The 27,873-nt window shown below is 40.3% G+C and overlaps 1 protein-coding gene across 4 annotated transcripts in view; it reads left to right on the top strand.

The window, feature by feature from the left end:
- RAB30 (RAB30, member RAS oncogene family) overlaps positions 1–27,873 on the top strand; it is a 994,958-nt gene that overhangs the window by 954,495 nt on the left and 12,590 nt on the right. For all 4 annotated transcript variants that reach the window (XM_044071149.1, XM_044071148.1, XM_044071147.1 and 1 more), the window contains one exon: positions 2,930–3,113. In XM_044071149.1, the coding sequence (XP_043927084.1) occupies positions 2,930–3,113 (184 nt within the window). The remainder of the gene's footprint in view (positions 1–2,929; positions 3,114–27,873) is intronic.

Raw genomic sequence — 27,873 nt, 5'->3', positions numbered from 1 at the left:
TGACTGCTGTTTTAATATGTATTAGTAAGATGGTGTTGGGAGTGAAGTCCCCCATGTGTGAGTACATGGAGGCTTGACTCCTGCAAGAAAAAAAAGTGGTTTTAGTGATTTTTCCCAAATGTTTGCAGATGTAAATTAAAGTTGTTTGTCTTGAATGATGTTTGCTGGTAGTATAATTTCCATCTTTTGTAGCTCTCCATGTGCAGTGTGTTCCATGTCTGTCATATGTTTCACAGCCCAGTTTATGATGTAAATGTCATTTCCACTCACCAAACTACAAGAATACACACATACCCAAACATGCAAAACTTTGAATGTCTCTGCATGAGATGGTTTGATTTTCAACACCCCCTCACTTGCAAATGCTGACTGTACAGTACTAATGTCGGTTGCCTATGTTGTGTGCCCTGGTAATATCTGGTTTGTGGTCTTTACATTATATATGTGTTTTTAATTTAATATACTTCTTTCTCCCACTCACTAGTATGCTTCTGATTTTTTTTTTCTATAAGTCGTTCTTTTCCCCCGTGCTTGCCCATAACAGTGCAAGGGATGGACATGCAGTGAGTGGTGCAAGGGCTTTATCTCCCACATCTGTAATTGACACTGTCCCCAATAACCCCTCCCCCAATGCGAATACCTCCTTTTCATTTCTAGTCTCCAGTATGGATTTTGACACACATCCCAGATGTGCTGTACCAGCCATTCCCCCATCAGAGAAGTTCTGGTCTGCCTCATCATTTCCCTCCCTCTCCAGTCAGCTGTTTCAGCACCTGGACTGTTAACTGAACCCATGTCACCTGAGTGTAAGTCAAGGCTCTGTCCATCTGTAGCACAGGGTTAATATATGCATTACGTTAAAGCTGCATGTGCTGATCGCCTTATATAGACTTTCACTTGACCAACTGCAAGTCTGCTTCTGATGGCACTTAGTGCGCTGTAAAAATATATAGAGCACTGAATATGCTTAATGTGCCTTACATTTCAAAAAACACCACATGAATCGTGCTCTCATGTGTGATCCTTTTAATGAACTGCATGCAGCAGCACTGTGTACTGAACAGGATGAACCTTGTATGTGGCACACAGCAAACTGAGTTTATTAATGCAGCTGCCTATTGTGTTTACTGGGGCGACATTCAAACTGGCATGCATAAGAGAATGCTTGGTACCTCATACTGAGGAGGCAAGGAAGCCTGGGATATACAGTGACAGTATCACAAGGACCAGCTGTTGTGACACACAGCCTGGCATTAATCATGGAAGCAGGCAGAGAAGTGATTAGTGAAATGTGTCACATTTTATTTTTTAAGTGTCTGTTTGTGTAGTACTACAGATGTACTTTATGAAGGTATTTTACCTGGGCTTGGTGTCTGATTTTTTTGGATTTCTTTAGTAGGAGATAGTACAGTTTTTATGAACAGTACAAGCAAACCCCAAAGGAAAAGTAGATTCAGAATGATCATAAATAAACAGCTTCCCATTGTGATTATACAGGTGTTAGTTTATTTCATATGTGTTTTTTTTGTAGTTGTTAAAATCAGTTGCCACGTCATGCTGAAAATTGTGATTATGTCATATGGAATTTTCATGGGCACTTACCAGTTATCTGAACTGTGAAAGAAGCAGATAGAAAATTATGTTATGTAAGCAGTGTAGATTCGTGAGTAACTGATCGTCCTTGTTTTTAAACACCGCAACCACACTGTTTGGGCAAGAGAAAGGTTTGATTGCAACTCTACTAATGTTGTTTACACTGCCTGTTGTGACTCCTGTCATTGCTATTACATTAGTGAAATGATAAGCCGCCTATCCAGAAGAGTTTATGAACATTCATTAGCTATAAAGAAAAAAAACTGTAATAATGCTTTAGCAAAGCATGCTTCTCTTTATACTGACTTCAAGAAATTCACTTTTCACATTATAGACTCAGTTTGTTCTAAGTTTTTTGGAGACTATAAAATTCTTTTGGAATGCTGTGAATCTACGTGGCAAATCAGACTGAGAGCAGATCGTGCTTCGGGTCTGAATTAGGCTTTCCATCTACCTGGTATTTTTCTGGACTATCTATCCGGAAATTAGAATGATTATCCGGTAGTCCAGAAAACACTATACAAACTCTGGTAAAAAGCAAATTCTCTCCTTTTTTTTTAACAAAAAGCATCGCTAAAGCCATGCGGTGGTCTACAACAACAACGAAAAAGAGTAATGCACATAGATTAGGTGCATAAAAATGTACTAAAAGGGGCATTCTGCCCTAATAATGTGCATGTTTATGTCATAAAATGGGCATGGATGCAGGTGGAGATGGTTTGGGCCTGGAATGAGTTATGGGTAGTGCAGGGGGCTTGGCTTCAGTCTGGTTTTCTGCATCGCAAAAAGGGGCAACCCTAGCCTGTATGAAAGCATCAGTATATTAAGTGCTTTTTATACACACAAAAATTATGTTGATACCATGTTTATTCAGAACCTGAACATTTGTTTTATCAATTTTTCTATTGAGTGTTTGAATTTTTAACAGCACAAGTTTTGTATTTAAATTAATTCATTGGGACAACACCCACTTTTTACTCAGTTACGAGTAGTCAATTGGATCACTTGATTTTTACAAAGTATTTTCAAATGGTTTGTCAAGTCTGTGTAGTATTTTCTGAAGAAGTTCTTGATTACAATAAAAAAGAATGAAAGCACTAAAAAATACTACCTTGTCCGAAGTCTTGTCTTGGCAAAGTTTGTTTTTCAAAGTTGTTTTTTTGTTCCATTCAGTGAAGTGAATCTCGTTTTTTTCTTTTGTCAAACTGTATGATGTAATCTCTTCTGAAGTTCCAGAGTTTGTTTTCTTTGATGGTATTTTATTAGTACCATTTTTTTTTTGTAATCAGAAAAGAGATACTACTTTGCTCTATCTTTCTTCTTCTTTGCTATGCAGTTACAGATATGGGACACAGCAGGGCAGGAGAGATTCCGATCCATCACACAGAGTTACTATCGTAGTGCTAATGCCCTAATATTAACCTATGACATCACGTGTGAAGAATCATTCCGGTGTCTTCCTGAATGGCTGAGAGAAATAGAGCAATATGCCAGCAACAAGGTCATAACTGTTTTGGTTGGTGAGTTCTCGTTTGCCTATTTTGTAATATTTTGACCAGCAAGTGCATGTAGCTAGGAGATATTACTTGCATCCCATGGGAACACTGGATTAAAAAAAGTGAGAAACTGATTGTTCATTCTTCATACTTACAGATAAAGCATATTAAAATCAAGTAGTTATGTGTTTAGATCCATGTACAAACAGGAAAAAAAGTTTAAAATGGTGTTTGACGATTGGGGAGAGATGGGCGAAGGCTGACAGCCTAGTCAAATAGAATTTCATATATAATTCTGGCATTTGTAAATAAATGTAAAATACAGGCATGTTTTCTTGAGTGTAAAAGAACACTGTGAAATGTGGAACTGAAAAATATGTGACAACATTGCACTCTACTGGTCCAGTGAAGCATGTTGTGACCCTTTCATGTTAGAATTTGGCTCCAGTGCGTCTGGATGAAGGTTTCATGCCCATTGTTTTAAGGCTAAAGTTTATGACCAGAATTTAGATGTGAAATGTGCTTTATTGCTCTGATTTCTGTTAGACTATATATGTGAAATGACTTATATTGTTGTACGTTTCTGAGCAGGTGTTAGATTGCTAAATAATGCAGTTTGTGGCCTGAGAACTCCAGACTAAGTGTCAAAAATGATGTAATTTGGGAGGGTCTTAGAGACATGTTTGTTAGTAATGTTTAAGTACTATTTCTCACAAGAGACTGGGGGCATTTTGATCTTGGATATCTAACTCAGCACTCTGCCTAAGCTCACATGTAAGTTTCTAGCACTGTGATTTCTTGTAGGAATAGTTAAAACTAGTAAAGATTAATTAGGTATTTTTCTTTGAAATCAGACCTGTCCTACTGTATTATCTTAAGTTTCTGTGTGATCTCTGAACTCTTAGATATCTCTGTGGTGTAGTAGTTTTGTCTTGTGTTTTAATTATTTATTATTAAATATTTTTAAAACCTTCTACCTGTAGCTGGTTTATGTAGGGATAAATTATGCTTTAGAATACATTATCTATTTATAGAGTTTACTGTCTAAGCCCTTCCAATAAGCCTAGACTGAATAGTCACATTACCACTGGATAATAATATTGCACAGCAATAATTGGGCACCCTTTTAAGGGCCTTTTAGTAGCTGATATTATTAGGTGGGTGGTGGCAGAGAGTACTACCGTTTGGTCTGGGTAAAGGGGCACAGCTGGAGAATCTGTGTCAGCCTTTCCCAGGAGTGTCTGTGAAGTTGTATAAATACTTATTTCAACGTGTGTGTGTGTGTGTGTGTGTGTGTGTGTGTGTGTGTGTGTGTGTGTGTGTGTGGTGTGTCAGCTACTTGGCAGGGACAGGAAGCACTGGTTGGACAGAGAGGGTACTGTAGGTTTTAGTTTGCCCAGCTAGGCTGAGACCTGGACCCTATAGCTGTGCCAGTGGGGAGTCTTATTGGGGACCTGGTGAGCAAGGGAGCAACCAGCCCCAGACTGACTGTGATCTCTGTGTGCACTTAAGGGAAATTGTACTTTACTGTGTGTATTAGTTATCCTTTCCTCTCTTCTAGGAGATGACCTCCCTGGTGTTAGTGGTGAGGATTGAGGCTCCTTGATTGCTGGGCCAGGGCACGGTCGTCACATGGTGTCATTTTGTTTTCATTCAATAAATGGTAATACATTTTAAATGAGTGATAAATGGCAGAATCCAAATCTAAAATTCTCTGATTTCTTTGAAGCTTCTGCATCAAAAATAATTCTGTAGTTCAGTTCTGTATCTTATCATTAGCTTGTCCGGCGTGCACAAAATAACACGTCTCTATTTTGAAGATCACCTCTCTCTCCATGCTTAATTTAGAGTGGGGAAATTCTCCTGGGAGAAGCATCAATGAAGCTGGATAGAAATGTAATACATTAAACTAGTTTAAATGTAGATTGTGTGTGCTGAATCAGATGTTGCCATATCACCAAATGAAATGCTTTATTTTGTCAGAGTAACTTGGTCTGTTTTAATAACATTCCATTAAACATATCAGGTGGCAGCACATCATGTTGTGGAGACGAGTGCTTAGAAGTGCTGTTGGTGAAGGCAGACTTTGAGGAAAAAGACTGGCAGTTGTTCCTGCACTGGGAAATAATGACAAGCATACTGCAGCCACCATCTTTCCTGTCCCATGTGACAGTGACACTGGCCATTCTTTAGCAGGTATTCAACATACGTACAGGGTATACCTACTTACACAGATATGGAATGAGTGGGAAGGGAGAGGTCTGGTATGTAGTGATTGAAATATGCTATGGGATTAAGGATGATTTTTCAGGATAAGTGGCATCACTTGCCCTGCTTTTCCACATTAATAATGCATGGTAACTGTAACCCTGCCCTTTCTCCAACCCTAGCCATGGACCTTACCTTAAAAAACCCTTCTGTAATACCAGCACTACACAAGACAGCTGGAAAGCTTACCAAAATCCACACATAGTAACACAAAAACATTTGTGGAGGCTCTCAGTAATAATCTGTCTAAGCAACAGAGACCTCCAAAGCAGAAACGCAAGCAACCTCCATCCCCCAACACAACACAAATGACACGTAGCCCACAGACTCAGTGTGCCACTCAACCACAGCCAATAAGGCAAAACAACGTACCCAACACACTAGTCATAGGCGACTCTATAGTCAGGCATACTGATGTCCTACTCACCAGGCTAAACAAGGAGAAGGTTACTGTCAGCTGCTTGTTGGGTGCCAGGATCCGCCACATACCTATGCACTCAGGTCACTCCACAATAAGTACAAATATGACTCTGTCATTGTCCATGTTGATTTGAATAACTTGAGACGTACCTCCCTGGACTACATGAAAAGAGACATGGAAGAGCTCTCTGATCTTGTAGCCCAGGCAGGTATGACCCTAGCCCTGAGTAGCATTCTGCCATCACCCAGAATGATACCGCAGTGCAAGGAGAAAATGATTGACTTCAGCAATTGGCTAAGCTTCTGGTGTCATTCTAAGGGGATCCAGTATCTGTCTGCTTGGGATGACATGGTCGACAGATCACGATGCTTTGCCACAGATAGCCTGCACCTGTCACCCCTGGGATTCCGGATACTGGCTAAGGCTCTTGCTGCCCCTGTAGTGCCTTTTTTAGGTAAGGTTCAAATAACAAATTCACCGCCATAACAGGAACAGGCAAGCAAAAACTGAGGGTAATGCTACCCAATGCTAGAAGTCTAAATCTCAAATGCACTCACTCGAGGCACTCCTTAAAATGGAGAACATCGATATCTGTGCAGTGACCGACACCTGGTTCAAGGCTCCAGAGAGCACCCCTGCACTACCAGGCTATAACTCATACCACACTTTTCGGCCATGTAACCTGGACTGAAACACCAAAGGTGGAGGTGTGTCCATATTCATTAAGGATATCCACACCTCCAGGCTAGTTGCTTAGCATAATGCATCCGAGGTTATCCAAGCGCAACTAACTCTGGGCAAAACTGCAATCCAAATTGTAGCTTGCTACAGATCCCCCACTATGCCCCAGGATTCCCACTCCTCTTTTCTTGATGTACTGGAAAATATTAGGGTTCAACCAAACACCCTAATAATGGGCGACTTCAACTACCCCACCATTAACTGGGAAAACTACTTGTGTGCCAACTCCTTAGCTCAACGCTTTCTGGAATTCATAAACTCCAATACCCTGGATCAACTTATCCACACCCCCACCAGGGGCAACAATATCCTAGACCTAGTCATTACCAACATGAGTGACCGGTGTTCCACACCTGAAGTCAACTCCTCGTTGGTCTGATCTGACCATAAGCTAATCACCCTTGATATCCACATCCCGCCCCCAGCCCCCATTAAGGAAATCACAGTAAAAAATTTCTCCAAAGCCAACTTCATGCTTCTTAAGACAAAAGTGGTGAACTGCATGACACCCATGCAGATGGACAATACAGTTACAACTGCTAAATCCTACACAAATGCACTCTATAAGCACTTACACGAGTGCATGGATCATGCTAGTCCAAACAAAACCAAGACGCTATTCTCCAAAAAAAGGAAGCCAATCTGGTGGTCTCCTGTCATAAACTTTACAACAGAAGGAAGAAACTGTTGCAAAAGAGAGTAAAATCCCATGAGTGGAGGAGCTCCCTGGTCATCCTCATTAAGAAGCTGAGATCCCTTATAAGATCGTCCAAAGCTAGCTACGAAAACAAAATCGCCACTAATTCCAAGGACAACCACAAAGCATTCTATAGCTATGCCAAGAATCTCGATGGCAACACCCAGGTCTGCTCTGAGTTGCAGAACAAAGGCAAGGAAATTACAGAACCAACTGATATTGCCAACATCCTGGCAGATAAGTTCAGTGCTAACTTTACCCCCCTCTCACCTCCTAAAGGGCCCATATCTATACAGGAAGAATGCAGAGTCCCTGTAATCACAACTATGCAGGTAAAAGCTGCACTCTCTAAAGCCAAAAGCACAGCATCCATGGTATGTATGTGTGTGTGTGTGTGTGTGTGTATGTGTGTGTGTGTGTGTGTGTGTGTGTGTGTGTGTGTGTGTGTGTGTGTGTGTATATATATATATATATATATATATATATATATATATATATATATATATATATATATATATATATGTGTGTGTGTGTGTGTGTGTGTCTGTGTGGCAATCAGTGTACATTTCACTAGCTTAATTGCCATACAGTGAGGTAATGCAGACTAAGTTATTGTGGCTGTACTCTTGTCATACTGTACAGGAACAACTTCATTTAAATTATAAATTTCAGTTTTCACATTTCTTTTAGTAGTATGTTCTACAGCATACTTCAGTATTAGTGGCACAGAACATAGCAATGTGACACCTCCTGCACATTTGAAAACAATTTGCTTTTTGTTTCAGAGAAGTTGTTGCACTTCTTACTATAGTTTTAGACTTAGAAGCAGATGATTCACCATTAAACATTGTGTCATTAACAAGTAAGATTTCTACTAAAGTTGCTAGCTTATCAGAGACTGATCAATTTACGCTATTTTCTTACATTGCTAGACAAAGTTCTTTTTAAACTTGTCTCCTTCTAAAATATCAAATACCTTAACTTTACTGTTGCTTTCAGGCACTAACCAAAGTTTTTATATGTTTTAAGTTATGCACTTATGCCTTACCAGTGTATTGCATTAAAAGTATAAGTCTGTTTATTTGTTTATTTATACTTCAGTAGTGACACCATCCCTGGCCAAAAGTACTTAAGTTTGTTATAGTCCATGTCATGTATGTTTTCACTACCTCTCTTGTCAGCTTGGATGACTGAATGTTGGCTCCGTCTGCAAAGTTCTAGTTTTCTGTGGTTGCATAGTGTTTAGAAATTATCTGGTAGATCTCTGTCATCCTTCACAGTAGACACAGTTTTGAGGTTGGCAGCTATGTTGTCCAGCTCAACTAGTTGCTGTTGTAGGTGCAACAGTTCTTAAAGTACAATCTGCTAAGTCAGCCCTGACTAGGCCATCACAAGCCATACTTTTAGGGTTTACCAGATAAGCTCCAGCTAATCCATTCTAAGCCTCTAGTTTAGGAATGAGCTTCCCTATTCTTACTGTCCTGGCTACTTCCTTTTCTATTAGTACAATTTACAATCTGTACCTTGTTAAGCTAATTAATACATAGTTTTTACTTAAATGTTGTGGAAATATTCCCACGTTCCATAGTGCAACACATCAAGTAAAGGCAGTTTTTTTAAGAATCAAATGTAGACAAGTCAAAAGGGGACAGAACGCTTTTGTATTGCTGATATCATCATCTCCTTTCGGCTTATCCCGGTTAGGGGTCACCACAGCGGAACAAGGGTTCGCAGAATGATTGGCAGTGGAGTTTTACGGTGTCGAGTTGCCAACCCAGTGCCCAACCTTCCAATTTTAGTTTATAAAAGGTTTTCTGTAAAGAGTGTTTAATTGCCACATATACATCATTGTGTTTTTTCTCCAAACATCTTTACTCAATTTTCACACATGACAAAGGCAGTCTTACATTTATATAAATGAAAAACATGCAAAATGATACCACTTTAGTTGCAAACAGTTTACATCACAGACACCACTGAAGCAACTGTAGTTACAAACATTATACATCACTTATAAACCATCCAGTCATTGTCAGTTAAGTATTATATGTCTCATTCATATCCTGCCTCTTAAACCTCATTTCTGCTCTGCATATATTGTTCCCACAATTCCCATTTTTTTCCTATGTAGTTCACTCCTTCCCTTTTCTAAAGATCCCAGTTCTACTTGTTTTATCTCTGTTACTATATTCGCTACTTCTAGTAAAGTTGGTCTAGACTTTGATTTCCATTTTCTAGTAATTACTGTTTTGGCAGCCACCATAGTTAGACTCAGCAAGGGTGTTTCTATGTCTAGGCAATTCCGATTCTATAGCGTAACTCAATACACTGTGATTTTGAAACCTTCACATCTTTTTCAGTTCACCTAGGTTTCTCATGCAAAGTATGCAGTGCCCTCTTGTGGATTTTAAATTTCCGAGACTTCTCATAATATTGCTGGGAATGACTTATACTTTTAAAGGACGATGAGGAGTTACTTTCCTTTCCATTAGCTTGGCACTAAAGCAGAGAAAGAATATTTAGTGTGCAAATTCAACAACCATTCTGGTTGATGCCAATTGAACACTGTCAGGAACTCCTTGAGGGCACAGAGTCCATGAAACAGCATAAGGATTGGACTTAGGAGGTTTGTTTGGTGCACACTGCATCCATTGCTATATCCTTGTAGAGGATTGCAAGTACTGGCATCACTGGCCATACTAGACGTTTTGTCCCAAGCCAAGATCATGTATATACATGGGATGGGTGTGTAAGGGTTGGGGCCATCACTAAGTGCATAATCAACACCTGAGTTATACAGTTTGCAGTACTACCATCCCTTGACATGAGTAGTGAACCTCAGCAGCAAACTCCATCCAAATCAAAGTCATTCAGTAGCATGCCATCCCTGTCAGAGAAGATCCTCAGCCTTGTCTTGCAATACCAGCAGGGTGGCCTAAGGTTTCATTCACTTAATGGAACCTTGTCACTATCAAAACAGGATATGACCCATCAGACTGAGTACAGTGCATCCTCATGAGATTCCACTGTCTACCTGTTTTGACATGCTCCCCTACCTTGTTTGTGTTGACAGATCATTGTGCCCTCAACACATATGCATATAATGACTGTGACCCTCTACACCTTCTTTCATGCTGATGCCTGATGCACAGTGTGACCCGACCATGCACTGCCATCATCGCCTGTCCATAAATCTGTATACATCATGTTTGTTCTGAATGACACTGCATTGACATTGTATGCTAGTCACGGGCTGTATTTCAGAAATACCTGTGCTAGTGTGTATTGTGCATGTTGCCATCTCATGAGAATGCTGTCCAAGTGGTACATTCACCTGTTCCTCTTCATTCTTTTCAGCAGATGATATCACTACAGTCTGTGTGCCTCTGCTGTGTGGGTCTGGACCTAATGCAGGTATAGTTAGGGGTGGTCTGCCTCTTCCTTTAGATAATACTGTGCAGCATAGCATGGGCTACAGCCAGTTTGAGAGTACTGAAATGCACCAGCAGTCATACTTCTCAACAATAATTCTGGCCAAAGCCAAAAATAGTGAGGGGTGGGCAAAGGCCCAAAGACAGCGACAGATTTTAAATGTTGCTCTTATAAAATTAGAAAGTTTTTAGAATAGCAGGTATTGTGTTAGCATGCATTTTCTAAAGGCTATGAATTCTGAAACTCAAGTGTCTGCCATTATTTAGTGACTGCAGTCCCTATGATTTGGACAGCCGAGAGGTATACCTGCAAGACATACTTTGGTTGCAAAGCATGACTTTATGTGGCCAAGTACATGTCCAATGATGTTTCATGGTCTGCATGGGTCAGTTTATATTGCAGTTCAGCAACTCTCTCTTGATTACATACAAGTGTCATAAGGCAGTGTCCAAGGAGGCATCCTGCATCACCAGCAACACATAGGGATCAATGGTTTTGGATGGTTAGTTTATCTGTACACAGTCTAAGTGACAACTGGTGACCAGAAAGCATGGGGGGGGGGGGGTGCAGGAAACAATTGAATTGGTTTAGCTAATTGGAATGGGTGAGTTTGTTTTACTTGATCATTGACCATTGTCTGTGATCAAACAATGGGGTCATTCATTTTCATTAACATACTCTCTATAAACTGGCCTCTGGACTACCTATACACCTCAGATGTGAATTTTTAATTAAGAAGGCTAGTCTTAGGTGAAATGGAGTCCTAGCCAAATGATTCCATGGGCCCCTCTGTTGCACATTTGCCCTGTGCACCTCCCCATCACCTCTCCCATGCCTCCCCCACATGGCCCCACTGTCATCTAGCTTTATTACTTTTATATTTTTTCAGTCTTACTTTTTAGCTTTTTCCTCCATCCTATTAACACATCCTAAATGGCCAAGACACCATAGTAACAAGTGTAGAGGAGGTAACTGGATATAGCAAGTGGCCTGGAGCCACTAGATCCCCAGAAATCATAGATTTCTAGATGCCTTGAGATGTATTTTAAGAGCTTCTTACAACCTTTTGATCCAGTGATGGTCTCTGCAAAAATTAGGATTAAAGAAAGAACGTCAGTCTTATTTTTTCTTTCAAAGAAAACTAAGTTGCACCTAAAGATTAATGTTCAGTGCTAACAAAACAGTAGCTTCCAATAAAGAGAGATATCAAATGCTTATAAATATCTGTAAATCCTATGTGGGCATATTGCCTGCCTCTCTACCCATCCAAAAAAGATAGTAACCATCTGCACATTCTTCTGGTGTTAGAGTGGGATGAAAGTAAAAGCACAAGTGATCACAGGCATATATTATACAGTTGAGGATCTGTGGGAGGAAACCAGCAGACCTGGACAAAACCTACACCAAGACATGAAGTGCATGCAGACTCCATACAGACGGAATCAGCCAAACTCATCCTGAGAACTAAGCACAACACTATTGACTGCACCACTGTGCCAGTGATCATTTGTTATCACACACATCCTGCTGAGACTGCCACAGACAGTCTCTTACTGAATGCAGTGCTGATGGTTATGATGAAAACTGAAAAAAGTTGTTATGGCCATCTTCTAGATGTACTGCAGTCCTTCTCCCACACAAAGTTGTTTTTAGCAGAGACAGTCCCTGTGTCACTCAGTTACTGCCACTCGTTTGACTGTGATTGTACATAGAACTTCTATTGAGATGAAGTGAATGGAATCCATACAGAAATAACTGCCATGTGGAAATGCATCTTCTGAGCTCACTGCTGCCAGAGTACAGTGTACAAACTACTCACCCCTCCAGCACATACACAAACACACCCATATCTCTCAACCTATTAGCTCATAAATCACGTAGAAAGCTAGAAACATAGTGGGAGACAAAAGACCAAACTCGAGGACCACAGTGAGATGATACTATACATCCCTTATATACGTAAACATTTGCCAAAATAACATGTTTTGCATTAACTTGCTTTTTTCCAAATTCTTTTAAGTCTGAAAGTCAAATGACTGTCATTATTTTGTAAATGGATTTCTCATTTATTTGTCAGAAAAAAACAAATGTGCAGAAGAGACTGAATATAAGGTAAAATTAGGGACAATTGAGAGCATCATATGGTGTTGCACACACGCACGCACACACGCACACACACACACACACACACACACACACACACACACACACACACACACACACTCAAACACTCACACTCACAAAAATCTGGTATGACTCTAACTGCACACCCCTGTAGTGTGACTGCAGTCAAATGAATGAACAAATGCATAACTGCCACACAGGAATTTGCTGCCAGAATACAGTTTGCTTTATTTGTCAGAAAAAACAAATGTGCGGAACAGACCAAATGTAAGGCAAAATCAGGGACAATTGAAAGCATCCTATGCCTCTACACATACACACACACACACACACACACACACACACACACACACATTCACACTCACAAAAATCAATTACAACCACTGGTATGATTGTAACCGCACACCCCTGAAGTTTGATTGCAGTCAAATGAAAGAACAAATGCATAACTGCCACACAGGAATTTGCTGCCAGAATACAGTTTACAAGTGCAACCCACTTCAGCCATCTCAACCCCTAACATACCTTTCAACCTCTTAATTCAAGAATCAAGTCTAGAAATACCACCAAAAGCAGGGATAAATAATGTCCTTATATACTTAGAAAGTTGCTTTACATCAGCATGCTGTTTCTGAATGCTGTTCATAGGTTCATAGGTGTGTACTAGGCTAATGGCCCTGGGACCTTTACAAGCCTAGCCCATAGGATTACCCTGGCATTGTGTCACCCGACCTTAGTTCCCAGTGCCTCTGTCGAGTAAAGCCACTGGAGTGATCCCTGTGGTGAATTTTCTTTTTCCCATCCACTCATCAAGATTTCTCTTGAGGAGGGCCAGTGAGGTGCTCTGCTTAACATATATGGGAAATCTGTTCCATAGCATGCGCAGTCTCTGGGTTATGAACTTGTCCCTCCAGCATGTTCTGTTGATTGTGGTAATGAGGTTGAGGTCTCTGGAGGGTGTGGTGCGGACGGATTGGGATTTCTTTAGATGTAGCATTTCTAACAAAGCTGGGTCAGACATGGCTTTGTAAGTCAAGCAGAGATCGCCTCTAAGTAGGTGATATGAGACAGAGAATGGAGTTTTTTTAGTTTGTCCATGTAGGACAAATGTTTAAGGCCTAGGATCCTCTTTGTGAGGTACTTTTGCGGCCTCTCCAGTTGCTGCAGGTGTTTAGTGAGGTACATGCCAAATGGGGCATTGTATTCAATGATTGGCCTAATGAGGGAAGAGTAGAGGGAGACAATGACCTCTTTCTTTCTGAATGCAAAACCCTTAGTAATGAGATATGCCACATAGAAGGACTTTCTGACCACAGTGGCAATGTGGTGGTCAAAAGAGAGGTTGCTGTCAACCAGTGTTCCCAGATCTCTTATAACGCCTTCTGTGTTCTGTGACCTTATCTATGTGGCTTTCAGACACTATCATCTACGTCTACAGTTTGCGGAACAAAAAACTTACAGGAAAAATTAAAGGACACTCAACTAGGGCCTTGGCTGCCTCTATTGCTTTTCAAGCCAAACTGCCTTTAGATTCAATCTGTGCGGCAGCTACATGGGCTAATCCTCATACTTTTATCTCTCATTACAAAGTAGATGTGGCCTCCTGGAACAGGGCATCCTTTGTTTCCATGGTCCTGAAGAGTCTTTTCCAGTGAGCCACCCAAGAAACAGGTGCTGGGGACGCTGTCCCAACCAGCAAGAACAAAGGCGAGATGGGGACAACATAACATAAAGAAGTTATGTACTCACCATAACGTTCCATGTTTGTTGTCCTTCATCTCGCCTTCCTTCTTGCATCTCACCCTCCTTCCCCATCCTGAAGGATCGAGAGGAGTTCCTCTTTTTTTTGGCTACACTGGCTGAGTTCCCTTTTTACTTACCAGTTGGTTAGACCTAGTCTTTCCTTTCTTTCCCTTTGCTGAAACTTACACTCTTATATGCAGGTTTTCTCTTATATGTAAGTTTAGTAATTTTTTGACCTGCTTAGTCTGGTGGGTTATCACAAACAAGATCTGGATAACTACCAGGCATGTTGAGATAGGGGCCAGCCTCGGGCCAGTAAAAAGCTCTCGCGCTATAGTATACGGCCGAGTTGGAGCCGAAGATCGGCTCTGAACCCAGCCAGCAAGAAGGAAGGCGAGATGGACAACAAACATGGAACGTTATGGTGAGTACATAACTACTTTTTTTTTTGGATCTGTTGTATTAATGCACACAAATTTGCATTTGAATATTTTGACAGTTTTTCTTCAGCATGTATTTTTCTTTCTTCTAATTTCTGTCTTAATCTTTTTGAATATCTTCTAACTGAAGTTTTGGGCTTCTTGCATAATAATAACAATAAATAATTTCTTCCTTATTATCAATAGTCCACTTTATCATCCTTCTGGCCAGTCAGTTTTTATGGTTTTTGTGAACTACTACTTTTTTCTACAATGGGGGGGGGGGGCATACCCCTCTTGAGCCTGGCCAAATCCCATTGTAGGAATGTTTCCATATCTTGAAGATTGCACATTTGTACTTTTTTCCGGTCCTAGCAGCAGTGCACATACTAGGATTGGACACTTTTTTATCCTGGGACTTGTGTACACTTAGATATCTTTTTTATTTTTTAAACTACCTCTCTCCATGATGTATTCTATATATAATACAGTCTATACCTTAGTTTCATCTTGGTGAGATTTTGTGAAAACAGTGTCCACCAGGTGAAAGTACTCACTAAGACTTGAGGATGAATTCAGCATCAGCAGTATTACTTTCCTTTTCTTGCTGATTTTATCATCTCTCCATTCAGTCTGTGATATCCAGTACCTTTGTGAGATGAGTAGTGTCATAAAAGCTCCAGATTGTGGTGGCTGCCTCCTCTGCTACGATAAGAAACTAGATATACTCATCCACATGTGGAAACATAACTTGAGAATTGTGTTTAGTGTTCTTAAGCTTGATGGCTGTAATATACCTAACTTGTACCCTGTTGGTCTCTGAAAGGTCCCTCTAGTTAACAGAGTGAGCACTGTACACATTTGGTCTCCTTATAGATAGAAAAGCTACACATTCCTCTAGATTCCACATGTGGGAGGTACAGTACTACCAAGCTCTGCACAGTGTCCCATAAAACAAAGAATAATTTAGTTACATATTCATAAGTTTCCTAGATTAATACTAAAGTGTTGATCCAACAGACCATTGTAGTCTAGCCAAGATCCCAATTAGAATTTGCCAAAACATTAATTAATACCAGCCCCCCTCTGAGTAAGGTACATTATACTTAGATTCAACCCCTTTCCAAAAGGGTTTGAGGGGCTAAGCTGGGGTGGGGGTGGGGGTTGAACTTATGATTTCCCAACCAATCATCCAGGTTACACTTAAGAGTCAGACAGCCACTCTGCTTTATAGCCAAGGGTAGTCTCCATAAAAGAGTGATTCTCTTTGATAGATAGCTATCTCCTCATGTGGTTATCTTTGCTTCAATGGAAGTTTATATCTCTTGAGAGGGTGTTTAGGGTGTTATTAGTTCTGTGGATGTGTAGGAGGTTGCACGGTACCTGATCCTGTACTAGGTAGAGGTGTCCTCTCAGAAGCTGATAGGAAACAGAAAACAGAGCGAGAGAGAGCGACAGAGAGAGAGAATTCTTTAAGTGGTCATGGTAGCTCAATAAAGGTATGCCCATACTTGATTTAGTAAGGAAATGCTATAGTCTCTTAAGCTGGGTTATGTGCCTAAACAAGTAAATACAAAATGGGCCATTATGCTCTTATTTTGTTCTTCTTTGTTTTCATTATCCTATATTATTGACCTGACAGGGGAGGAATAGAGGGAGGTGATGACTTGCTTGGATCTAGTAGATATAACCCTATTGATTAATACAGCTATGTGAAAGGACATCCTGACAACAGTGAGCAGTTGGTGGTCAAAGGCTAGTTCACTGTCTATGAAAGTGTCCAAATTCCTAATGACTGAGTCATTTTTAAAGGGGTGTCACCTATTAGATATAAGCATGGGTGCACAGGTTTGCCAAAGGATATAATGCTTAATTTCTTGGCTTTTAATCTGAGTCCATGTTCCAACCAGTACTTCTTAGTGCATGTGTGTGTGTGTTAGTCCCTCTGGAGACTCTAGAAGTCAGCTGGGGAATTTGTATCAGCTCTAAGTTTGTAGTAATCAGCAAAATATGCCAGCCCCAAGCCTTTAGTGTCAGACGTGATATCACAGAAGTAGATACCAAATAGATGTGGTCCCAGGACCAATCTGTGGGGGATGGCTTTAGTAACTACTCTTTTAATGAGTGTGTGCCTCCATCACTAATAGATTGAGATTTGTCTGTGAGCCATTTTGCTATCCAGTGGATAATGTAGTGGGTTACTTTTAATTGTACTAGTTTATCAGTAGCGTCAGAATGTGGAATGGTATCTGTAGATCAATATGTGTGTATAGAGCTTTAAGAAGCCATCCAAGGGCTTACACAAGTGTATAAATACTGAGCACATGCGAGCCTGACTGCCACTTTGTAGTTAGCTGTTGAGATGTAAGCATGTATGTATGTAAGCTCTGTTAATTAGTTTGTTCATATTTAATGATTCTGCTATCCATCCTAATGTGTTTGTATGTATTAAAGCATCAGAAGGAAGACAAATGAGTGAAATAGTGTCAGAAGTGGCTTGTCTAAAAGGACATGGTGTCAGAAGAGGCATGTCTAAAGAACATGGAGCCAAAACTGACATATCTAAAAGGACATGGAGTTAGAAGAAGCATACCGAAGGGGCATGAGATCAGAAACAGTCAGAAACGGCTTGGCTAAAATGATTTAAGGCACTTGTTTAGATGCTGGTGGAATATACAGGAGTGGATCATTTCCAAATGTGCAAACTTCGCAAAACAGGTCAGAAACTAATTTCTGATATTAAAACTTGCTCAGCACTATTTCTTTTCACATAATATGAAAGAGGGCATACAGAACATTCCAAATAATAGTCGCATAAACAGATATGTAAGATGTTGATAAAAATATTCAAATTACTACAGAAAGTGTTTGAAATAAAGTCCGAATTGCATAAAATGAATAAAATATAGGGAAACAACTATATTTTCGCAAAGCAAAGCTACTCCGAGGTGATCTCTGCCTAATATATAAAGCTATGCCAAACCCAGAGCTGTTGGACATGCTACACCTAAAGAAATCCAAATCCCTCCGAGCTACATGCTCTAGGGACCTAAACCATGTCACCACAATAAACAGGACATGCTGGAGGGATAGATTTCTGTCCCAGAGACTTCCCATACTCTGGAACAAGCTACCCATCTATTTCAAACAAAGTTCCTTATTAGCACTCTTCAAGAAAAATCTTGGTGAGTGGATGGGAAATAGGAAATACACCCCGGGGATCACTTCTATGGCTCTGCTCGACAGGGGCACAGGGAAATAACTTTCTCGGGTGGTGTAAGCCAGGGAACCTTGTTGGCTAGGCTTACTTAGGCCCTTGGGCCGATAGCCTAGTACCTGCCTGTGAACCTATGAACCTATATGTATTTTTTGTATTAAGCAAAGATGTCCGGGTTATCAGAAGTGTATAAAGTGTTTGCATGTCTGTTCAGTGTTACACAAAGTACAGCTATTACAAGGCATATTTCACAGAGTACAGCCATTATAGAGCATATTTCACAAAGGAAAATATCTTGAAGAGTTTATTGTGCATTTGAATGTTGTTATAAGCTCACAGCACTGTTTGTTCATACATAATTAGGAGGGCCATGTTTTAGGTGTGTTTGTGTATACTTTGTGGGCATGGCAGATGGATTTCAAAAACTTGCACTTATGTTTGACAGTAATATTGCTGAGAATTGAAGAGTGTTTGAGCAAGAGTATGACATTTTCATACAGGCTGCATTTTCTGATAAAGATGACCATACAAAGGGATTTATTTTGCTTAATTTAGCTGGGTCAGAAGCCATTGAAAGGGAATGTTCATTTGTGTATACACCTGCTATCTATACAGGAGAGGGGGAAAACCGTCATATTGTTGTACTGGCTGAGTCAAGGGAGGACCCAGAGTGCTTAAAATGTAAATTTAGAGAAATGTATAACTTCCAGGTAAATGTTACTATGGAAAGGCACTTATTTTACACAGGGGAGCAAAAGCCTTGTGAAACTTTTGCAGCATATATAACTGACCTGAGAAATATGGCTAAAATGTGCAGATTTGATGACTTAAGGGATGGGTTGCTAAAGGACAGACTTGTGTGTGGTGTAAAAAATGACGCTGTGAGAAAAATTTTGCTTTGTGACAGTGATTTAACTTTGAATAAGGCCATTGAGATTTGTCAGATATACGAGCTTACAGAAAAGCACACAAGTATGCTTACAAATGAGAGCAGCTCTAGATGGCACATTAATAAAGCTCATGTTGATAATATGCAGCACGTTATTAAAAGAAACAGGCCCAAGCATGTGACAGCAACTGTAACCCCTGCAGCACTCAATGGCAAACCCCAGAACTTTCTAGCACATTGTAGACTTTGCACAATCTCAGTGAAGCATAACAGTGAGTCAGCAAACTCAAAGCATGGGCCCCAAGCCACTTTCATTGCCAACTATCGTAATTGTGGTGAAAGTCATGACTCTAAAAGGGAGAAATGTGTAGCTTTTGGTCAACAATGCCACAAATGTAATAAACAGAATCACTTCAAAAGATTTTGTAAATCAAAAGGCCCACATTCTTTTATTAAAAGAGAACATTTATAGAAACGAGTTGTTCAGTTAGACAGTGGAAATTCTACTCTTTATGTTGATGGTGTGTCAGTGCTTTATGAAACAGTCAGTGTAGTAGATTTAAGGGCAAAGAATGAAGTATTTTGTACTGTTCGGATAAATGGAAAGCCCAAAGAGCTCAAAGTTGATACAGGGTCTAAGTGTAATGTTTTGTCTGCAGAAATATTTGCTAGAGTGTGTAAAGGTAAAAGGCTTGAGTTGACAAGGTGTGCGAAACTTGTTGCTTATGGAGGTGAAATTCAAACCAAAGGCTCAGTAGTGCTTTCATGTTACTCTGCTGGAAGAAGTTACGACTTGTTATTTTATGTGGTCAAGAGGCACATCCAGTCATTATTAGGGCTCAGAGACAGTTTGAAAATGGGACTAGTTTCATTTAACAAGGAAGTTCACCAAGTTAGCTTAAAAGACCACTACTCCAATTTTGCCCAGCACATTTTTTCTACCTATGCTGATCTTTTCCAGGACAAAATGGACAAACCTCCAGTTGTGTACTCCATGAAGTTAGACCCAGAGGTCAGTCTAGTTATCAGGCCAGTTCCAATACCCATGCAGGACAGAGTCAAAGCAGAGTTGGGTAAAATGGTGCGACAAGGTGTGATTTGTCCATTTGAAACTCCAACTGAGTGGGTATCTTCCATGGTGGTAGCTTATAAGAAAAGCTCAGACAACATCAGAATATGTATTGACCCAGGAGATTTGAACAAAGCACTAAAAAGACATCATCCAATGCACACAGTCGAAGAAGTCACAGTCTTGATACCAAATGCCACTATTTTTTTCTGTCTTAAATGCAAACACTTCATTTTGGCAAATTCAGCTTAACAAAAAAATCCTCATTGCTCACTGCTTTCAGTACTCTGTTTGGCAGGTACAGATTTTTGAGAATGCCATTTGGAATAAATTCTGCAAGTGAAGTCTTTAAGCTTGCAATGGAGCAAATTTTTACTGCGTATCCATGTGCTATCATAGTAGATGACATACTAGTAGAAGGTCGTGGTGAAGCTGAACATGACAGAAACTTAAGCTCAATCCACACAAATGCAAATACAGGCTACAATAAGTTTCTTATGTTGGTCATGTATTTACGCGTACAGTCTTATGACCAGACCCTTCAAAACAAACAGCCATTCTCAAAAGGCCAGCTCTAGACAATGTTCAAGCCCTGCAACATTTTCTTGGCATGGTCAACTACCTAGGCAAGTTCATTCCAGACTTGAGCCAACTTTCACCACCACTTAGAGAGCTGACACATAAAGATATATCCTGGTCTTGGTTAGAGCAACACCAAAGAGCATTTGATGTCTTGAAACAGAGAATTGCTAGTCCATCAACACTCATATACTATGATGTTCACAAGCCAATTACACTTTCCTGTGATGCTTCGAAATTTGGTCTTGGTGCAGTCATTCAGAGGCGATCTCTGCTTAACATATAAGGCAATGTCAAACCCAGAGCTGTTGGACATGCTACACTTAAAGAAATCCCAATCCCTCAGAGACACATGCTCCAGGGATCTAAACCTTGTCATCACAATGAACAAAACATGCTGGAGGGATAGGTTCCTGACCCAGAGACTCCCCAGACTCTGGAATAGACTGTCCATACATGTCAAGCAGAGAGCCTCTTTGGCCCTCTTCAAAAGGTACCTTGATGATTGGATGGGAGATAGGAAATTCACCCCGGGGATCACGTCAGTCGCCCTGCTAGACAGGGGTCCAGGGAAGTAAATACTGTGGGAAGAAATAGCCAGGGAATTGTTATGGCTAGGCTTGTATAGGCCCTAGGGCCGATAGCCTAGTACCAACCTATGAACCTATGAACCTATAAGAAGATTAACCTGTTGCCTATGCATCGAGAGCTCTTACCCAAATAGAGATGCAGTATGCCCAAATCGAGAAAGAGCTTTTGGCAATTGTGTTTGTATGTTTGAAGCTCCATGATTATGTTTATGGTAGACCAATCCAAATCGAAACAGGCCACCAACTATTAGTCACTATTTGAGAAAGCCAATGCATTCAGCTCCAGCCGGACTGCAACACATGATGCTGAAATTGCAAAAGTACATTTTCAAGCTTGTCTACCAGAAAGGCAAACTTCTTTGTCTTGCTGATACATTATCTAGATCATCGAAAAATACCTCAGAACAGAGTGAGAATGAGAGTCTTGATTTTGAAGTCATGGAAGTGAGAAATCTTTCTTCCACACATCTTGATGAGCTGAGAGATCACACATCCACAGATCCAGTTTTACAAAGGCTCAACCACTATCAGTCATGGATGGCCATCAGAGCAGTCTAGTTTACCTCAAGAAGGGCAACCTTATTTTCCATACAGAGATGAGATTTTGGCTGACAAAGGTATCATTATGAAAGGTCTGAAAGTAATTTTCCAAAGTCCTTTGCAACCTGAGTACATTACTGTCCCGCATCATGGTCACTCAGGAACCATATCTACCAAACGAAGAGTGAGAGGACTAGTATTTTGGCCTTCTGTGTCACAAGACATTGAAAGAGCACTTTTATCTTGTTCAGTGTGTAATACTACAAAGCCACATCAACAGAAAGAACCACTTCAGCTTAACCAGATTCTGAATCTACTTTGGTCATCAATACCCTCTGATATCTTCGAGTGGAATGGTCAACATTATTTCATGTTAGTAGACTCTTACTCTGGTTGATTTGAGATTGACCTACTTCCTAACCTAGCATCCAGTACAGTCATTACTAAGATGAAGCTTCATTTTGCTGTGCATTGTAGTCCACACAAAGTTATTTTTGACAATGGCACACAGTTTACAAGCCAACAGTTCAAAAGATTTGCTGAAGAATGAGACTTTACTCTTGTTACAGGTAGCCCAGAGTATCTGCAGTCAAATGGTTTGGCAGAACATGCAGTTCAAAGTGCAAAACAGTTACTTGACAAGTCAAAACAAGATAATACTGATATTTTCTTGAATCTCTTGAATCGCAGAAATGTTCCTCATCATAAACATCTTGGTTCACTTGCTCAGAGACTTCTATCAAGACAAACCAGAACCACATTACCAATCAGTAGTCAATTGTTGGTTCCATGTGTCAAGAACAACAAATCAGTGAAAGTCAATCTGTTGAAGAAGCGCCTATCCCAGAAGTCTTACTACGATAATACCAGTAAACTGCTCAGTCCGTTATGAGAAGTGGTAAGGATGCAGGCATCCAAAGGCTATGATTGGGTTGGTGCATACCTTTTAACATAGAAACATCAAAAATCTGGACAAGGCCCGTGAAAAATAGGTACAAATCTGTGCGCTGATTAACATCTGATTTGCATACATAATTACACAACCCCACCCACTCCAATGGAATTATGGGATACCAGCTTTTAAACGTAAACTGAAAAACAGGCAACCAAAATATGGCACCAAAGTCCCCCTGCAGCCACTCCAGTGTCCGATTACCTGGCTGTTTCGCCCCATTTACCATAAACACTAATGTGTGCATACTGCTTTACTTCTACAATGATTATTTGGATTTTATTTTTTCAGCAAAACAATGCAAAAACACTAATAGACATCTCGTAAAAGCAATACTGTCTCACAATGAAAATAGACTTGACATTAAAACTTGTCTGCCCTTGAAACATACATTCATTGAAACAGCATTGAAACCCACACCACATCCAAAGAAAATGCATCTGGCCAGTGGTGGATAAAGATTACCTTTGGGCTGTTTTCAAATTACTGCCCCCTTGCACACAAAACAAGAAACATACATGTGTTCTTTTCTTTGATGCACCTTCCTGACTTTATTAAATTATATTCCTTGTATAATACAGCACACTTGTTAGATAGAGTGTATTTTAAATTTATTGTTTAAACATTTTTCCAGTAGACTGTACTGTAGGCAATGAAACAAAATGCATGAACCAGTAATGCCAAAACTGCCCAATTCAGAACATTTTTCATCATAAAAATCTACTTCCACACCCACACTATAAATAGAATGACAGCAGTGTAAGCCACAGGCATCTTGCACAGCTTCTCACACATTTTCAATTTCATTTTTTTTTTTGGGGGGGGGTAAAGGGTAAAAAACGAGGGACACATTTTAAACATTGCTTGTATAATTTTGTAAAGTTGCTAGAATAAAATGTCATGTTACCACCATGTATTTCACAAGTAAGTCTTGAACCCAGTACCCTATGCACTACAGTCAGAGTAACATACCATTATGCTAAATCAGTAGCTTCCTGAAAAATAGGAAGACTGAAACTTACTGGTTATCATTTAGTGAATTTATTTCTCACTTCTCACAACTCTCAACCTCTTAGCACAAAAAACCTGGACAAACAAAGCCAATAATGGGGGAGTACAAATTTAGTTCTCACTATAGCTCTCAACAAACCTGGTGGAATACAAATTCAGTTCTCACTATAGCTCTCAACTCAGCACAAAAAATGTGGGGAATACAAATTCAGTTGTCACTATAGCTCTCACCTCTTAGCAGAAAAAAACAAGGCAAAGCTCACAAGTGGTAGTGGCTAGGGACTTTAGGCTTTTTTTACCCTGTACTGAAGGTACAGGGTTTGAGCTTGAGTACCTCCAGCCACCAGGTATATTAAGTGGGGAGCATTTACACACACACACACACACACACACACACACACACACACCTTAGTAGACGTCAGTTTGTCTCGTCTTCATAACCTTCTGCATTTGCGGCCAGTACAGCTCCATTCCTGTTCGCATCAAGCTCTCGCAAATAATCCATAACTCTCCTTTTCAATAAACTTCTGCAGCACATAGCTCTCCTGTTCCCGCTTGCATTTGCGGCCAGCCAGAAATGATGTCTGCAGGATGTGAAGCTCCTTTTGCTCAATTCTGACTGGCTGGTGGCACTGATGTCATAGTCCATGTGGTGATGTCAGTGCCGACAGCGTGAAAATTGAAAAACAAAGGGAAAAAAATGAAGGGGTGCCACTTGGGAATCGTGGCACCCCTTCATTTGGACCCCAAAACTCGGTAAAAACCGAGTAATTCAGTATGGTTGGGAGGTATGGGTTGGTGTCATGAATAATTTTGATCGAGAGCTAAGATCGTACACTTTGGAATCAGAAGGAGCAACTTTTAGGTGGAATTAGAAACATTTAAGACCGGTGTCCAAATCTACCACAGCAGGGGCCAGTGGGAAAGACTCTGTCTCAGAGTGAGTTGTCCGGTGTTCCAGTTCCGGAGAAAGTTCCAGAGGACATTCCTGTTTCTTTGACAAATCCAGAAGTTCCTAATATGAGTTGTGCACCGCAGACTGTCCCTGTTGCTAAATTTGGTCCTAACTGTTATGTTACTAGATATGGTTGAATCTCTAAACCCTGTAGTAGATACGAAGCAACTTGGATATGAACATTGCATTTTGTTTCCAGTGTATATAGTAATGCATGTCTAGCACTAACATTGTGTTGCATAAAAGGCAATATTTTTAAGAGGGAGGATGTAGATCAATATGTGTGTATATACCTTTAAGATGCTATCCAATTGCTTGAACAAGTGTAGAAATACTGGGCACATGTGAGCCTGGCTGCCATTTTGTAGTTAGCTATTGAGATGTAAGCACGTATGTATGTAAGCTCTGTTTGTTAACTAGTTTGTTTGTATTTAATGATGCTGCTATCCATCCTGATGTATTAAAGCATCAGAATGAAAACCCATCCCTTCTTATTATATGTGTTAGAGACAAACGAACAAGAGTATCAAAGGCCTTTGTTGAGTCCAGATATGCACTGTGGACCAATTTATCTGTGTCTAATGCCTCAGTGGCTTGTTCAAAAAAGTCCACCAAGTTTACATGACAGAGTCTGCCTTTAAGAAATCTCAAGCTGGTTTGGGTCTTGGATTTGATGATTACTTATGTCCTTATTAAATTCCATAATGATGTGCTCCAGTGACTTTACCAGTAAGGCTTTTGAGGCTTATGGCTTTATAGTTGCCTGCACCAATATTTGGTCCCCCTTTATGGAGGGGGATGACTATAGCAGTTCTCCATACCTCTGACACAAATCCAGTACAGAGGCTGAGATTGGATGGACTTAGTAAACTGTCTGTCAGACAATATTTGGTGCTGACAAGAAGACAGCCTGGCACATTATCTGGGCCCATGGAGCTAGCCTTTGATTTGGAGAGAATACTCAGGACTTGCTCAGATGAGATGGGGAGAGGGTGGTGGCATTGGCATGCTAATGCATTATGAAAGGTTTGGGGAGATGGGGGATTACATTTTGAGTTGAATTTGCTCTCTAGCACATTGTCTTCAGGGGACAAGTATGTGGTGTTATTTTGTATTTACTCATAGCAATGATGAGTATTATTTCTGAGGTTTGCAATATAGCTGAAGAAGACTTTGTGCTTATCCTTAGTATGGGTGGCAGTTCTCAATTTTGTGATATATATATGTGCTGGCATTTGGAGGATTTGATTTTGTTCTAAGTTCTTTGTTGGTCTTTTTGAGTTTCCTTCTAGCTGATGAGGTGTCAAGTGTGCTTTTACAGGCTGGGGGTTTCTTCCACTTATTATGTAGCTTACTTATACCTTGGTACCACCAAATGAGTTTGTTCTTCAATTTGGCACTGCATTTGTGTCTTAATAGGGTCAGAATCCTTCATGCAAACTTGCAATGGTGCATAGAGCTACATGAATATGGCAGCTTGTGTGTGATGGGGTCTTCAAGATGAGGAGGATGTTTGAACTGTCATCTGAAGTTAGCTGGTGCAGATTTGCTTTGGAGTAGTCTCCAAACACAGTGGGATTTCAGTGTAACTTATGTCTTGACACTTATCTGAATGATGTTCAGATATGACCAGTATAGGCGCTGAACATAAGTGGGCTGTATTGGCAATGATCAGGTCCTATATTTTTGACACCCTCATTTGGATTTGGTCTAGATTGTTTAAGGAATTAGCATTAATGAAGTCCAGGAATCATTGAGCATAATTATTTGTGGAGATGGAGGTTTCCCGGTTAATGGAGGGATAGTTGAAGTTAACCAACATGATAGTGTTGTGTTCAATAATGACGGATGTCAAGTCGGTTTAGGTATGCCTCATGGACTGCCAATGTGATGTAGGGGCTACGGTAGACAATGATATGGAACTGGGTTTTGTTTAACATGAGAAGGATGTGTTGGAGTTCAAGGTCAGTGTCCTACATTAAAAATCTGGAGGGGAAATATTTTTTAGGAACACAAATAAGACCATTACAGCTAAATCGTCAAATTTATTTTTGAGTCTGAAGGAGTGGTAAGCAGTAAAACCCTGCACTGTTGGGGTACATTCACTGTTCTGAAGCCATGTTTCAGAAACTACACATATTATATATATATTTTTAATGTTAGGAATGCGGAGTGCAACTTTTTGTTAAGGTTTCTAGCATTGAGCAGAGATACTGTTATATGAATTTGATTATGGTTGACTTTGTAGGTAATTTGAGGAGACTCACCTTACCTAAAACAAGGTACTATGGGGAAAAAAGGGTTTTATCAATATATGGAAGCCATGAGGAAAGAGATATGGACGACCCTATCAAAGCAGCCATGATTGTTAAGCATTTCATTTCAGGCTGATATGTATTGGATCTCCCTGGAATGACACCAGTAGCTAGGCCAGTTATTGAAATCAATTATCTTTTGTTGTACTGCAGCATCATTCTAGGCAATGGCAGGATATTGCTCAGTGCTGGTTTCATACCCATTTCAGATCCATATTCAGAGAGCACAATTATGCCCCTCTTCATATGATCCAAGGAGGTGAGTCTCAAGTCATTCACTTCTATGTGTGCTGTGACCACATTAAATGTATATCTGGGGTGAAGGGACGTGAGGACCCTAGGGGATATTGCAGATCCTACCAGTTGAGAGGCAGCTAACAATTACTTTGTGTTTGCTCAGTTTGGTAAGTAGAGCTTCTGTGCGTGTAACTATGGAGTCAAGTATGACCAGTGCATTACCAGAAGTACTTGCTTGGTCTTACTACTTTAAGGGCTTCTGCATACTAATTTTGTGACCTGCTTTTGTAGCTGTGTTTTCTGTAGTGTCAGAGCATGCTGTATGTTTGTTATGGCCTGTTAATGGAAAGCAGCAATCAAGAGGTAGATGTGAGAGTTTAGGCTAACGCCTAGCTTTCAGAATTCTAAGAGGCTTGGGTAGAGATGTTTTAATAGCATCAACATAAGACAGTTTTGTGGTGATAGTCTGTTATGTTGTATAGTTGCGGGTGTGGGTAAGACAGTATTTTGCTCACTGCATGCACCTGACTGGGAGAGGGACACCTCCAGTTTAGTAAAGAATTTAACCTTAGAGTCATTTGGGTT

This window comes from Protopterus annectens, chromosome 5.part0 (genome assembly GCF_019279795.1).
Source record: "Protopterus annectens isolate FY-2018-M chromosome 5.part0, PAN1.0, whole genome shotgun sequence".
Classification (NCBI taxonomy): Eukaryota; Metazoa; Chordata; order Ceratodontiformes; family Protopteridae; genus Protopterus; species Protopterus annectens.
This window is presented reverse-complemented; position numbering and strand designations above follow the sequence as displayed.